We start from the raw sequence: 14,890 nt of genomic DNA, 5'->3' as shown, positions 1-14,890 counted from the left end.
TTGCAAGCCTCATTTTCAAGTCTAGCTTAGGTTTGAGACAAACTCACAGCCTGGGTGAAGGGGTCTGTAGCGTGGAAGGCGAGCACAGGGGCGATGGGAATGTGTTTGTGTGTGTTGCCCACAGTGGAGATACGAGCTCCAGAGGGCGTTGTGGTTAACCAGCATCCTCTCTGAGGGGTGGGGACAAACTCTGGCTCAGCATCCTTCTTGGAGCTCTTCCCTGTACAGACAGACAGACACACATATACATATACATACATGCATACATACACAGAAATAGAATATATGATTGTGACCTGTTAATTGAGTTCCAGGATGTTTGGGATGATTGTGACCTCTTAAAGGAGCTCTGAAATGTTGAGAGCCTCATAAAGGAGTTATAGAAGGTTCTGGACAGTTGTGACCTCAAAATGAAGTTCTCATGTGCTTGGAACAGTAGTGATCTCACAATGGAGTTGTATAAGGTTCAGCGTGATTGTGACCTCAAAATGGAGTTCTACTTTATTTGGGACAGTAGTGATCTCACAATGGAGATCAACAAGATTCAGGGTGATTGTGATCTCAAAATTGAGTTCTATGTTTGGGACAGTAGTGATCTCACAATGGAGATCAACAAGATTCAGGGTGATTGTGACCTCAAAATTGAGTTCTTTGTTTGGGACAGCAGTGATCTCACAATGGAGTTCAACAAGGTTCAGGGTAATTGTGATCTCAAAATGGAGTTCCAGTAAGTTTGGGACAGTAGTGATCTCACAATGGAGTTCTATAAGGTTCAGGGTGGTTGTGACCTCAAAATGGAGTTCTTCTGCATTTGGGACAGTAGTGATCTCTACAAGATTCAGGGTGATTGTGACCACAAAATGCAGTTCTAGAAAGTTGGAGGGAAATTGTGACATAATAATGGAGCAAAATAATCTCCATAGCTATAACCTAGTTTACCACCCAGTTTTATGACATGTACATTAAGTAAATCGATAATTAATAAAAAAAAAAAATCCTATTAGCTGCATGGGGAGACCCACTGTGCTCATTCAGTAGTGGGGGGAACATTGCATTGTATTCTACGGTACTGCAGTCTAACCTTTCTTGTTGTCCTGGGCTTCTTTACGTTCTGGTGGGGGGGTGTTTTCTTCTTCAACCTCAGAATCAGGCACCCACACTGGACCAGAATCCTGGCTGAAACTGACCGAGCCATCTGCAAACAGCACCTACACACAGATACAGTTAATGATTTGTGTGGTTGTGTGTGTGTATTACTGTGTGTCACTGTGTGATGTTGCACATTTTTATGCATGTCTGTGTGCATATAGTGTATGTATCTGCATGCAATAGTGGTACACAGATACCAAAGCCAGTAATGAGTATCGGCCCTACACCAGGATTTAAAACTTGTAAGTCGGTACCAATGAAGGCCACATACATAAAGAACCGAGTATTAGTACAATGGTATTTGACGATGGCCCAAAGATGTTTACCTATCAATTACATTCAAACTTTGTAATGTTTTGGGTATCTTCTGGTTTATGTGTGCTTATGTATTTCTGTGGATCCAATAAAGTGGAATTGCTCACTTTGAAAGTAGGCCATTTTAGTCTGTGTGTGTGTGTGTGTGTGTGTGTGTATACCTCTGTGGACCCATCTCTCATGTATCGGACCACAGCTCCCTGGCTGGTGACAATGCGGGACAGCTCTCTGGAGAGGGAGGGGTCCTGGAGCCCCGCTGCAATCCCCCCACCATGCAGAGGGAAGCTCTGTCTCACCAACATACTCTGCTCCTCTGAGGACACACCTGGACACACACACATGCACACACATATACAGCACATGTATAAGCAGTTTTCTACAACTATACTGTGAGGACATTCCATTAACTACATCCAGAATGTCATCACTTCAGAGGACATTTGATCCTGATAGATCGAGGCAGAAAAACACACATGCCTGTGTGTCTGTGTGTGTTGTGTGTGTGTGTGTGTGTGTGTGTGTGTGTGTGTGTGTGTGTGTGTGTGTGTGTGTGTGCGTGTGTGGGGTGTGTGTGTATGCACATCACTGACCATGTGTATCTTCTATGAGGAATTGCAGCAGTAGGCCGTTGGGGACAGACAGGTTGAGACTGTCGAATGTACAGGTTGGCAACACTGGCTGGACTTCACACACCTTGGACTACACACACACACACACACACACACACACACACACACACACACACATAAGCAGTACACTATGAACATTAATTAATTTTACATTGAGTAAGACAAGCACAAAACTACAGATAATTTTGGCCCAAGATGATTCTCAGAATACCATATTGTGGTTTAACTGCAACTCACAACTTCACACAGCTGTGTGTGTGCATTCTCACACTGGTGTACACATGTGCTTGTTTCTGTGTGACTGCACATGTATGCTTTGGTGTATGTCCACACTTGTATATGTTGTATGTGTACTGTGTGTGTGTGTGTGTGTGTGTGTGTGTGTGTGTGTGTGTGTGTGTGTGTGTGAGAGAGACCTGGGACTCCTGAGGCCTGGTTTGGCTGGCTGGGCTCTGGGTCTTGGAGGGAGATGAAGCCTGGTCTGGTCCCTTGGAGCAGTGGGTGGGGGAGGACACAGGGAGGGGGACAGGGGGCGGAGAAACACTGATGGTCTCTGGAACCCCTCCCTCCAGCACCTGGGGACTCACTGGGACATCACCACACGGAAACATCACTCATTGACTGCTATGTTAAGAAAATCCAACCTTCAAACTCCAAAGTAACATGTAAGGTGTTTGGAGAATGGGAATATTTGGAGCACTGAAATGCACTGAAATTCTTGAATGGTTACTTTAAAATGACAGTTAATTAGCTTAAAGGCAAATGCTTGAAATATTTACATAAAAATGAAATTTAAAAAATATGAAAAAGTGTAATTTTTTGTGATGCAAATATGTGTGACACCTGTGTATTGTCCGGTGGGTCCGTAGCAACTGTAAGAGAGATGGACTCCGTTGTCCAGCACTGCTGTGAAGGAGCCATGTTTCACTATCTCAGTCTCCACAGGCTTCTCCCCTGACATGGACATGGACATGGACACACACACACACACACACACACACACAGGTAATCTTGGTTCATTATAATCATTATTATTATTTACTATTTTACAGTGAAATTCCTTTACAACTACACATAACAAAACGCTTAAAATTCTACACAGACACTCATGTTGCCACCTGTTATCTCTCCAGAGTCTGGGCGGTGCTTGGGGTCCTTCAGTTCTTTAGAATAATTGCCATCTTTAGAATCTTTAACATCTTTAGTTTGGTCTTTGGTTTCTTTGTCTGGAGGCTGAGGAGGAGTTTTCAATGGCTCAACAACAACATGGTTGATGTGTGTGTAGAAGTGATGCCCGTCCTTCCTCACACCCACTTTCATCAGACTGGAACCTGGAGGGAAAATAGCACAATTTTGATTTGCAGAAAATCACCCAAAATGCCTGCTACCACCAGTAGATGTCAGTACATAGTAGTTGAGCTTCACATTGCTTTCACAAAAAGCCTCAATTACAGCCACAGTTTCACACAGAACAGAAAGGGAATGCTTCTGCACCACAGAGAATTCTTTCTTATAGGCAAAAGTTGTGGCTGCTGAGAGGTAAAGAGAGCAAAATGTGTCTATTCACAACAAAATCACTCATAATGTGGGCTCTCTGTAGTGATTTCACAGCATGTAGGCTGATTGTTAGCTTCTCCTGTCAGACAAGCTTAAGAAGGACTGCAATGGCAATGTCTTACTCTCTTTAAAAATGCTTTTTTGGTCTGTAGCAACCAATCACATAGCAGAAAATTCCTGTTGTGAGGAAACAAACAGATTATTTTTCAACAAGTGACAGTTACCAAGCTGCTCACTGAACTCCAGGGACGTTTCCAGAGTCAGACTTTTTTTTTTTCTTTACATCTCGCAGAATGATGCATGCACTTTTGTTGTGCATTAAAAGAACATAGAAAGCTGGATAGTTTTCTGCGGCCTAAGCAGAGTGCATACCTTCGACATAGCTGACATTCTCCACAGTGATGTGACCTCCGTCTGAGGGGCAAAGATACTGGAGCCGACCTGACACTTGGATCAGTTTACTGTCCATGCTGTAGCCTATGAAACCCTAGACAGCACACACACGCACGCACGCACGCACACACACACACACACACACACACACACACACACACACATACACACATGCACAGTATTGTATTACTAGTGAGGAACTTCCTTTGACTACATTCATTCATACAGTCAAACCCCTCACCCTAACTTCATCCGCACATGCCTATATAACCTCAACCCTTAACCTTAACATAACCTTAATTCTTGTAACCTTAACCTTGTTTTCAAGCTCACACATGCACATAATTCTGTTAGTTAATGGTTTTGTGTGTGCCCTCACATTGAAGGGCTCCTCTGCCAGCTGCAGTTCCTTGTTGTCCTCCACAGGGGGCGCAGTGGCAGTAATGGACTCTGTGGGGCTCTTGGACAAGCTGCCTGTCGTCTCCCCTCTGCTCTTCTTGCCAGCAGACGAGACTTTATTATCTTTCTTGTTGTCCTTAGTGGAGGCCGCTGACCCGACCTTCTCCTTCTGCAGCTTGCCTCCCCGTGTGTTGTCTTTCTTAGATTTCTTGGCCATCTCTTCCTCCTTCAGCCGGTCCTGCTCCAGCTTCCATGCCTGGAACGCCATGCACACAGTAGTATTAGAATAAATCACAGTTATCACTTCCTTCAACTGTAGGTCAGTTGGCCTCCAACTGGCCCCCTACTATTTTTCTGATGTATACAGCAGAAAACAATTATCTACAGACTGCTTCAAACACAGCAATACCATGCCTGTTGAAATATACTACCCATTGAAATAATTTGGCAGGAGTGCCTGGAATGTGTCATTGCTGAATAGATCTGATAAAAGTAAAGAATTTTCTACAATAGGTAGTGAAGAAAGTTACATTAGGCAGCTGAGTTCATATCCTCTTGTCATAGCAGATTTTAGTTTGCTTTTAGTCACTGTTGAATCTTTGAGACCAGTAAGAAAATAATCATTCCAGCAATGGTCAGTGCAAATTGTAATGATGTCTTCTAGCAGGACATTTCATAATTTAGGTGGTCAATGATGTTGGTGCAAGCACATCAAGCCCTGAAAATGAAAACCATGCAAATGCAAGCCAACCAAATGCAAATAAATGTAATTCTACCTAACAAAATACATTGAAATCACAGCGCAAAACTGAGAAAAGGGTTGTTTCCAGAGTGTGTGCGTGTGTTTGTACTGACTTTAAGAGAGTCTTTTCTAATGGACAGCTCAGGAGTGGTCTCCTCTGCTCCAGAATCTGTTGCTCTGTCATCTAGTCCAGGACAAACGTTTTATTGGGATGATGATAAAGCACATTCACAATGCCAAAGCATAAGTTATTCTGACCTCTTTTCCATTCATTTTCTCTCTCTCTCTGGCTACTTTTGGGTTATGTTGACAAGCTACCTTTTAGTGACTCAGCAGGACTGGGATTTCTGATCTGCTTTGCCTCTCTCTTTGTTTCCTCCTCTCTTGTCCAATCAGAGATGGCATCTGCCACATGCTCCAGGTACTTCCTGTCAGAGGATGAAAATAGAGTTGAAAGTCTGGGTACACTACACATGTTCTCTATTTACTTTGGTACCCCTAAAATGGCTGATATATAATTTTGATGAAGTTACCATGGATACCAACTTCCTCAGTTTTAACCACTGCACCACTACATATCTGATAACATTATCAGAAGGTCCATGGCAGCCATCTTAATGGTGGTTCCAGATTTAGTGTATTTGATTTAAGAAACCAGCCTTGCATTCTGTGTTCTCTAGTCCAAATGAAGGTTGTATTGAACTCCTTCGGCTCAGAGGACCTCATGGAATAAAGGTGCTGACCTGAACCCGACGTCAGTGTGGAGGGCCATATCCCAGAACTCCTTGCTCTGGCGCTGAGGACTCATGGGATTGTGGCAAATGATGTAGAGGATGTTGTCATGGCTTCCTCGGAAGGTGTCCAGGCAGCGGTACGCCTCTGAGGCCGACTGGAGCACCTACACATACAGACAGCCTCATCTGTACACATGTAAAACTGTAAAAATGTCTCTAATTGAGGGGTTTCAATCCAAAACACTATGAATACATCTAAGAAATGTTTTGTTTCGTCCATCGGTCAATATTTTAAAAACATGGGTGATTCTATCCTCAAAAACAGAAGTATTTCGTAAGGAAGTGTCTTCAGATGACTCATAACTAGCTGTAAGCCATTATATGTTTTGCTTTCATGCCAGCAATCATTTTGTAAGAGTAGGCGTCAATTTTTTCCAATGGTGGATATCTTCCTTTGGAAAGAAACTCATCAACAATTCATGTTATAGCTGAACTACGATTTGTATGGCCTGTATGTATTGTATTCTCTGTTCTTTAATTGAGCCCTACACTGGCCTTCTCTTGCATATTATATGAGATCCATTGCAACTTTTGTGAGTTAGCAAGTTCTGTGATTACCCAGCAACAAATCCATTTGGAGAGATGCACTGAGTGTCAGAACATGGACGATAACAACCAACCACGATGACAAACAAAATCATAACAAACTGTGATGGGATCATACATAAAATGGCTTTTGGATAAGTGGTATGCCAGTGAAATAAAAACAGGTTTTAGTGGGAATGAAGCGCCTGTCAAAAAGAGTCAAATCATCTGCATAAAGATTCCGACTTAGTAGAAAGAAAGCAACTCCCAAGAATGGATAGCAACCACAAAGATGTAATGTCAAAACACGTCAGTTTTAAGAATAGAAGAGCAGTGGTCACCTGTGGGAAGACGGCAGCGCCGTGGTGTTCAGTGTAGTGCCAGTCAGACAGAGATCTCAGCCTACAACTCTGGATGTCAGATAAGTCCAGCTGACCACAAAGCCTCCAATTGTTCTGCTGAAGAAAAAAACAGATGTAACACTATTGGGAGGTAAAGCGGAACACATGCTCATTAGCCACATCTAAGATAAAGCCATCTGACATGCCAGGGTGGCTCAAAACACATAAACACATAAAGATATCTAAAGAGAGAAAGATAACAACAATACCTCTGTGCAACGAGGGTCTTCAGTGAGAAATGTCTGACCTATGGGTGAAAAAAACAAAATTGCAGTTACAAGGTCTTCACGTTACAGCAAGTCTTAAGTCAATTTTCTAAGGTCAGTACTAGACTAGACTAGTGGACTAGAAGTGTACTAGAGGTACATTTGCATACATGACCAAACAGACTTTGGCAGTAGTGAGTGAGATGAGAGTTTCAAAGCTACAAAGTGCCATGATTGCAGTTATCGTGCGATACTTTAAATTAAAATTTACACACTAGGAAAAATAATGCAGGGTGTCTGCAACTTTCATCAAGTTAAATTTAAGACGTTTTAAGACCTTTTTAGTGCCAATTAGAATAAAATAGACCCATTTTTCCATTGAAACAAACGTGAACATGAAAAAAACTGTAGATGTATTACAATACAGGACTTTGTGACTGGGGTGAATTCCCACTAGTGGACCAGCACACCAAGAAATTACAACATTTTAAAGACCTCTAAAATTGAATTTAAAGCTTAAAATATTATATATAGCCTAATTGTATGTTAAACCTTTTGAGGCCTTGAATTTCTATAATATAATTTAATAAATATTGTAAAAATAAATAATATAATAAAATATGATGTCTTAAGACTTTGTCACGACCCTGGCTAAATATAATTTGAATGGCATTGTATCATAACAAGCTCAGCTGTAGGCAGAACTCATTCATAACAGTTCAACTACTATTCCAAAGCAACAGTTCCTAACAAATGCAACGTACCTTTGGTCTGTTGGCTACATGGCTGCTGTTTGGCGTAGGACAGTGGATCGTCCCAGGGGATGAGGAGGGGCGTCTGCTGCTGTGCTGGTGCCGGCGTTCCCAGCGGCCCAGTAGCGTTCAGCAGCAGACCCTGCTGGTCCAGACCGGTCAGCGGGACGCTCTCCAACACACTCTGACGGAACAGACGCTCCACCTCCGGCCACGACACACCATCTTTGAGAAATCATATGTCATTTCCAAGCCCATGAAGTAAGAGTGGAGCTAAGGTGGGTGCCTCTGAAAAGTACAGTGATGTTTGTTTTGATTGGTTTCTGACCGTCTGTGCAGTAGTGGAGCAGCTGCTGTTTGATTGCCATCCTGCTGGGGTCGCTGTCTCTCTGCAGAGCTGCAGACCGGATCAGATCCCACACTGGAGACAGCTTCATCTTGGACAATTCCACCTCTGCTGGGTCAAAGCCTTGATGCACCTAGGGGGGAAACACACGCACACACACATACACACACAGTATATAAACATATATACAGTGGCAAAATATTGCCGCTTGCATTGGGCAAAAATACAGGCAATATCCTTTGTCTCAACCATGAGTAATATTCTAATATCTAATACTCCGAAAATTCATGACAAAACTTGTAAACATTATAATCTGTATATTGGGTATTGTTTTAATTGCATTCCTCATCATCTTGCAGCTGTCCAAAATCAACTCACAGTTATCTGCCTCAGTCGTAGTGTCCTCTCATCGTGGTGTCTGAAAACCAGGGGGCGCTCAGCCTTCTGCTGGGCCTCCTCTACTGCAAACTCCTCCACTAGCTTCTAACACAGCAGACGGCAGGGAATACAACAAGGACAAATGAATGAATACATGCTGTACAGGGTATCCAAAAAATCTGAAATCGTAAGGAAATGGACAACTTAACAAGTTTCATAACTACTTGTGAGAGTGGGATTCAAACCCAAGCCTCCATTTGGAGACCAGAGACCCTAAGGCCTTAGACCACTTTGCTATTCTGACAACTAGTGTGTATATTATAGTGTGTATTATTTTATGGTGTTACTTCCCTATGACTCCAGGCAAGACTATAGACAAGTGAGTGAGCATTTCAACAATACTTTTCTGTGATACTACATTGATTCCTGTAGGGAAATTCTCTTTTCAGGGTCAGCTGCAGAAACGGAGCTCAAGTACCCATAACTGCAGCCCTCAGAATGGGACAGGGGAGGTTATTGGGCGAGGTCAGATCATGTCTGATAGGCAGGGTCACGACATAACATCCCCCATATTGCACTAGGGACCTCAAATGTGACTCTGCTGTCTTTTAAAAAAATACTTTAAAATCAACTATACAGCCAACCTTTCTTTTTTTTAATGGTCTACAATCTGGTGAGCTTGTACTCGACTCATTGCTTCTTAAGCTAAATTAGGTTATCATTTGTGAAGACAACTTTATTATCTATAGTAATATGCTCTTGATTAATGCCTAAATGGCTGCTACTTTGTAAAATGATGCCCCATTTAAACGCCCACGCATCAGTTTGACTAAGCAGAGCCCAGAGTAGCACCACAGCGCTCTATTATAATGAATGAGAAATACTGATCTCTTAATCCTGAGTGATTTAACTACTGTACTACAACCAGTACAGCTTACCAAAATCAGTCATTACTATATAATTTAGTGCCTTTTTCCCTTGTGGTTAATTTCAAGGATGGACATAGGTGTTAGATTGTAGCCTCAATACAGCAAATAATTTGCCCTCTAAAAACACAGAGCCATAGACTGAGTATCCATGAGATATAGTTATTCCTTTATCGTCTATAATCAAATTTAATAATCCAGGAATAAGCCAGTGACTTCGGAAAAACTACACAGCTGGAGTGACAAAATCCATAGGCATACCCTGTGCAGCTGTTTATTGAATGTGAGCAATCTGTTATGTTATTGTGGTGAAGTGGGTGTCAAACTAGGTGCTGGCACATAGCCAAGATTACTCACGTCCATGGGCATCAACTGGATATGTCAAGGTATAGCACTTTCCATGTCTTATCCTAAGTGAGTTCTGATTCGATCTCATAGTATTTATCATTATAACGGAAAATCCTTTAGAAGCCGTATGTAAAAAAAGATATATCACGTGAGCACTCAGGACCAATGTTCCCTATAAGCTGATAATGGGGACCTACATCTAATAACCTCTAATAATAACACTAATACTAATATACTAATAATAAACATACTATATACTTCTTTATATAGTACTTGTATGTGTCTATGTGTGTCTGTATGTATGTGTATGCCAGCTATTCTCTACTGTGATTACAGCACCATCTGCCGGACATTATATGTATTTGTATCCTAGCTATTCTCTACTGTGTTATTAGAGTATACGGTAATTTTGAATAAAAATCTGATTTCTATTGAAATTAATGTTTAAAAACACAGATAGAAATATATCAACAACTTGATTGTGTGTATGTGTATGCCAGCTATTTGGTATTAAATCTAATTTCTATGTATGTGAAAGTTTCAAAACACAAAAGGCATTAAAAAAAAGGATTCTGATGACTTCATTATGAAAATACAGGTTTCATGTTTTATGGTCATGTTCTTCAAAACTTTCAAGATGGAAAACTGACGTCTTGCTGAGTGAGCAGGAAGGGCTGTATGGATAATTTAGCTGTGGTTTAGAATATAGACTGTATTAGTTAAGGGTCTTATCTGAGTTAAATACAGAATGTTTGTGTTTAGGAACATTAATAACGTGTCAAAAAACAGCACATGAAAGAGAAGAAAGAAGTTCCTCATTCCACATGCTTTCGTCTGTGCCGGATCCGTTATTTGACCATGCCCCCGCCCACACGACCTCTGACCCTGTCCCCGCCCCAGTCTTTGTGCGGCTGCAAGGAGCCTGTCAACATGACGCTGGGGCTTGTAGGGATTGGGTGTGTTGCTCCAGAGGATTGCAGCTTGTCCCGCCTGTTGTAATCTGATCACTTCACAGGCAGTGACCGCTGCACAAAAAACATCTCTTGCATTGGCCGGGAATCGAACCCGGGCCTCCCGCGTGGCAGGCGAGAATTCTACCACTGAACCACCAATGCTCAGATGTGAGCCCCTGGCTGAGTGTCTGGGGGAATTAGTGAGTGGGTGTGGGAGAGTGACTGCACACTATTTTCCACTTCACAAAATACAAAGAATGTGAATTAGTACTTTTTTTACGCTATACTTTCCTGTCCTGTTGCTATCAGCATGTACTATACTGTACTCTTCTGAAAGTGTGTGTGTTCTTGTGTGTGGGCACCATACCTTCCTGTCTTGTTGATTCTGTACCAGAGTCAGGAGGCTGTTCAGCATGTGGTTCCTCTCCTGTTCTGTGCGGACTAGAGGCAGGAAGCTCTGGAGCATGTAGCTCGCCTGCTGATGGTCCATCAAGAGACCAGCGTTGGTTCTGGGCTCCTCAACCGCTTTAGACAACGAAGGGAGGGGCTGCTCTGTGGATATCACCACCTGCACACACACACATACACACAGAAGAATCAAACTTGGAATAGACTAGCAAATTAAGGCTACACTAGGCAGGATTATCATGTAAAAATACACCCATCTTATCAGCCTAAATCACACAGTGGGGCTGCCTCAGACAAGAGTGTCCCGTCCCACCCTCACAATTTAAACAGTTACTTCTTGCTGCCACTTGGTGGCGCCAACGTGTGAATTTGGATTTTTCAATGTCTTGCTCTTGTTTGGTGAAATTCAAGGACTCAAAATTGGCATGTTGTGGGCTAAGACATGACGTTGGTCAAAACTCATTTTAAAACTGCTGCTATACAAACAATAAATACCCATCATGGGGTTTTCTTCAGGATGTGAAGTGTTGGAGAGAAGACCAGAAAGCTGAAGCATATTGATGAATTTGGAGGCTATATTTGAATAAAAAATACAAGTACTTTCAAGACCATCCATTAATTTTCAAAAACGTTTGTGGCCTTATTTTATTTTTTTCAAATTTTCAAGGCCCGTGGGAACCCTATTGATAACACAAAAAAAAGAGAGAACTAATTTCATAATTTAAGATTAACTGTCCTTTACTCTTCAAAAATGACTAAAGGAAGATCTGAACTGAGCTGCCCATTTCAACTGGCAACATATTGGTGACATATTTATTACTACAGGTCAAGCAGTCTCAGGAGCATTGTTATCTGCTGACCCCCTCAGACAAGGTGTTGACCTCACAGACAGGTAGTAAGGGACCAATTTGACACCTTCACAATCCTGGTTCTGCTCAAACACCTGCAGTCACAGTAACACATACACACACACACACACACACACACACACTGACCTGCTCCAGCATACAGTGCAAGATGAGGGGCACAGAGCAGGCCTCAGGGGGAATCAGGTCCAATAGGTTGCCATAGTAACGCATGTCCACATGTGTAGAGAGAGGAGGCAGCTCGGGCTCTGTCCATAGAGAAGAGAGGATGGGAAAGAACAAGGGTTAGGGTGTCCTCTCCTCTTCAAATCTCACACACACACACGCACGCACGCACGCACGCACGCACGCACACACACACACACACACACACACATACACACACACACACACACACACACACACACACACACAGTCAGTGCTACAGGAGGATTACTGTAGAGAAAGGTTTTACCCTGGCTGGAGCCTGGTGGAGTGTCCTCTCGCACTGATTTCTTCTTGGAGCCTGGACTCATGGGGAGAGGGCTCTGCATAACCTGGCACGTAATATGTAATATTACTTAGTGGAATATAAGGAACATAAGCCAGCTTGGAGCTCATGCCAGTAGTCTAGGTAAATTAAGTAGCAGTGGCTTTATTTCTTTAGCTTATTTCACAAATGCTTTATCAATGAGTCATTATTTTGACATGCATGCGTGCGTGCACATGTGTACCTCTGCAGGTTCCACCTTAACAACAGTGGGTATATTGATGAGCTTGATGTTGTCCAGGTAGTGCTGGTGCTGCCTACGCCAGTCCAGACAGTCATAGATGAGACAGGCCACGCCCTCGAAGATACGGCTTCCCAACGGCAGCTGGACATACAGTACACACACAAACACAAAATCTAATCAAATGCTATGTGAAATCAACTGAGTAGCCAACAAAGAGAAGGAGAGATAAGGAGAAAGACAAAGAGAAAAAGAGTAAGACAACAATCAACAGGGAAAAGCAAAAACTGAGACTGGCAGACAAGCAAAATGTAAAAACAGAAAGAAAAAAAAACAAATAGACAGACTGACAGGCATGTACAGAAAGAGAGAACAAAGGAGCAACTGAAAAAGCAACTGCCTAATGTCATTTTTTAATTACAAAGTATGAAGTAAAAATGACCAGTTTCACACAAGTGCCAAAATAGTGTGCCATTGACTGAATGTATTAGGGCAGCAATTTGATTTGATGATATTTTCAGAACTTTTTAATCTGTAATATCTGATCCTTTAATATCAACGTTGGCATCGGATCCCAGAAACCCGTACCGATCAGACCCAACTCACCACAGCCTCGGGGTCCTGTGTGTGTGGGGGAAGTGGGGGATCTGGGACGGTGTAGCTGAGTCGAGCCACATCGTGGAGCTTGGAGACAGGTGGCCCGCTGTCCAGCACCGGCCCCAGACCTGACCAGAAGAGCTCCAGCCTCTTGGACTGTTCAGCCAGCTCAAATGATTCTTTAACATAATGTGAAAAAGGTTAATCTCTAATATTACTACTGTCACTGGAAAACCTTGTGCCTCCAAAAAGTCATCTGTGATCTATAAATACCAGATTTGACGGCCATGAATTTTAGCACTTCTGAATTATACAATTTTTATGAAGTTTGAATGGGTTTCATGCACCCGAGGGTCTAACCCTAACCCTAACCCTCTAAACCATAAAACAATTAAGTCAACCTTTAATTCATGTGAAAACATAAAAATCTTCTGCTGAATCTATGAGGTGTTGACAGAGGTGCTTGTACAAAAAATATTACTTCGTATAAATGCAGGGTTCCTACACATTTTCTACAGATTTCCAACTGATTTTTTTGGTGCTCAGTATGATGTATGCTGATAATGAATGGGCAATGTGACTATGAACTACGCCTTGTCAGTCTGTGGCTGAAGATTATTTTTCACAACAACAAATATCACAATATGTAAAATGACAGGGTGGGGGGCCACTACTATGGCTACTACTGTATATCTGAAATCTATATATCTGAAAACAGTTTCAAATAGTGGTGCACCAATACCAATACTGGGTATCAGGCTTCAGAATACTTCAACTAGTACTCATGTTTCTTTATTTTACCTGCATCCATGACTGGAAATCCTCTCTGGCTCTGCTGGCTTCCTTCAGGAGTGTGCGGTTCCTGTTGCTCCTCAGAAGCATGTGTGTGCTCTGAACACAACTTGACGACATTGGCTACATGAACACCCACAGCATCAAGTGCACTAAGCAGCTGGGGCTGATGGAAGCCCAGCAACAGGATGTAGTGCTGTGGACCGTCATCTGGCTCGTCATCTGTGCAAAACACAAAAACACACACACACACAGAAAATAAATCCCATTAAGTATAACCTCCCTCTCCCATCCACACACATACACACACATACCCATGTAATGCATGCAATCACCCACACTCCCTACACATACTGTAGTGGTGGGTGGTAGCCTCTGGCCAAACCTCTTGTCTACGTGTTTTCTCATTACGTTTCATGAATTTCCAACCAATACAGTCTACGGCCTACCAAATATCTGATAATGATGTTTGGGTTCTACAGCCTTGAAAACGTCAAACTGCAAAAGACCTAGTATCAAAACCTATGCATTCACCTATGCCGTTGCTGCAATTATTGCACATAGGATGACAACATTATTGTTGTTTTAGCTTGAGCTCCATCAGCCAGACACATTGGTGTTGAATTTTAAGAGTTACCTATGAACTTAGGCGGCTCAACGTTCTCCCCCCTGCGTTTGAGCTTGGTCTCTTTCTCCTTAGAAGG

The 14,890-nt window shown here is 42.4% G+C and overlaps 1 protein-coding gene and 1 non-coding gene across 2 annotated transcripts in view; both read right to left on the bottom strand.

The window, feature by feature from the left end:
* The window catches only part of spag17 (sperm associated antigen 17), a 28,664-nt gene that overhangs the window by 11,561 nt on the left and 2,213 nt on the right, over positions 1–14,890 (bottom strand). The window contains 24 exon segments of the mRNA XM_071527200.1: positions 48–220; positions 1,082–1,208; positions 1,626–1,789; positions 2,055–2,113; positions 2,526–2,679; positions 2,937–3,038; positions 3,281–3,424; positions 4,023–4,137; positions 4,423–4,698; positions 5,298–5,368; positions 5,503–5,612; positions 5,928–6,082; positions 6,845–6,934; positions 7,075–7,151; positions 7,875–8,087; positions 8,191–8,341; positions 8,587–8,691; positions 11,181–11,381; positions 12,217–12,335; positions 12,542–12,623; positions 12,801–12,941; positions 13,404–13,573; positions 14,196–14,408; positions 14,824–14,881. Of these exon segments, the coding sequence (XP_071383301.1) occupies positions 48–220; positions 1,082–1,208; positions 1,626–1,789; positions 2,055–2,113; positions 2,526–2,679; positions 2,937–3,038; positions 3,281–3,424; positions 4,023–4,137; positions 4,423–4,698; positions 5,298–5,368; positions 5,503–5,612; positions 5,928–6,082; positions 6,845–6,934; positions 7,075–7,151; positions 7,875–8,087; positions 8,191–8,341; positions 8,587–8,691; positions 11,181–11,381; positions 12,217–12,335; positions 12,542–12,623; positions 12,801–12,941; positions 13,404–13,573; positions 14,196–14,408; positions 14,824–14,881 (3,270 nt within the window).
* On the bottom strand, positions 10,905–10,975 carry trnag-gcc (transfer RNA glycine (anticodon GCC)). Its single transcript has one exon. It is a non-coding gene; the product is annotated as a tRNA-Gly (tRNA).

The sequence above is a fragment of the Centroberyx affinis genome, unplaced genomic scaffold (genome assembly GCF_046629955.1).
Source record: "Centroberyx affinis isolate AG114_WGS23_722 - 3 ecotype Tasmania unplaced genomic scaffold, CSIRO-AGI_Caff_v1 ptg001499l_1, whole genome shotgun sequence".
In the NCBI taxonomy this organism is placed as follows: Eukaryota; Metazoa; Chordata; class Actinopteri; order Beryciformes; family Berycidae; genus Centroberyx; species Centroberyx affinis.
The sequence above is the reverse complement of the archived record's forward strand: the minus strand, read 5'-3'. Positions and strand labels throughout refer to the sequence as shown.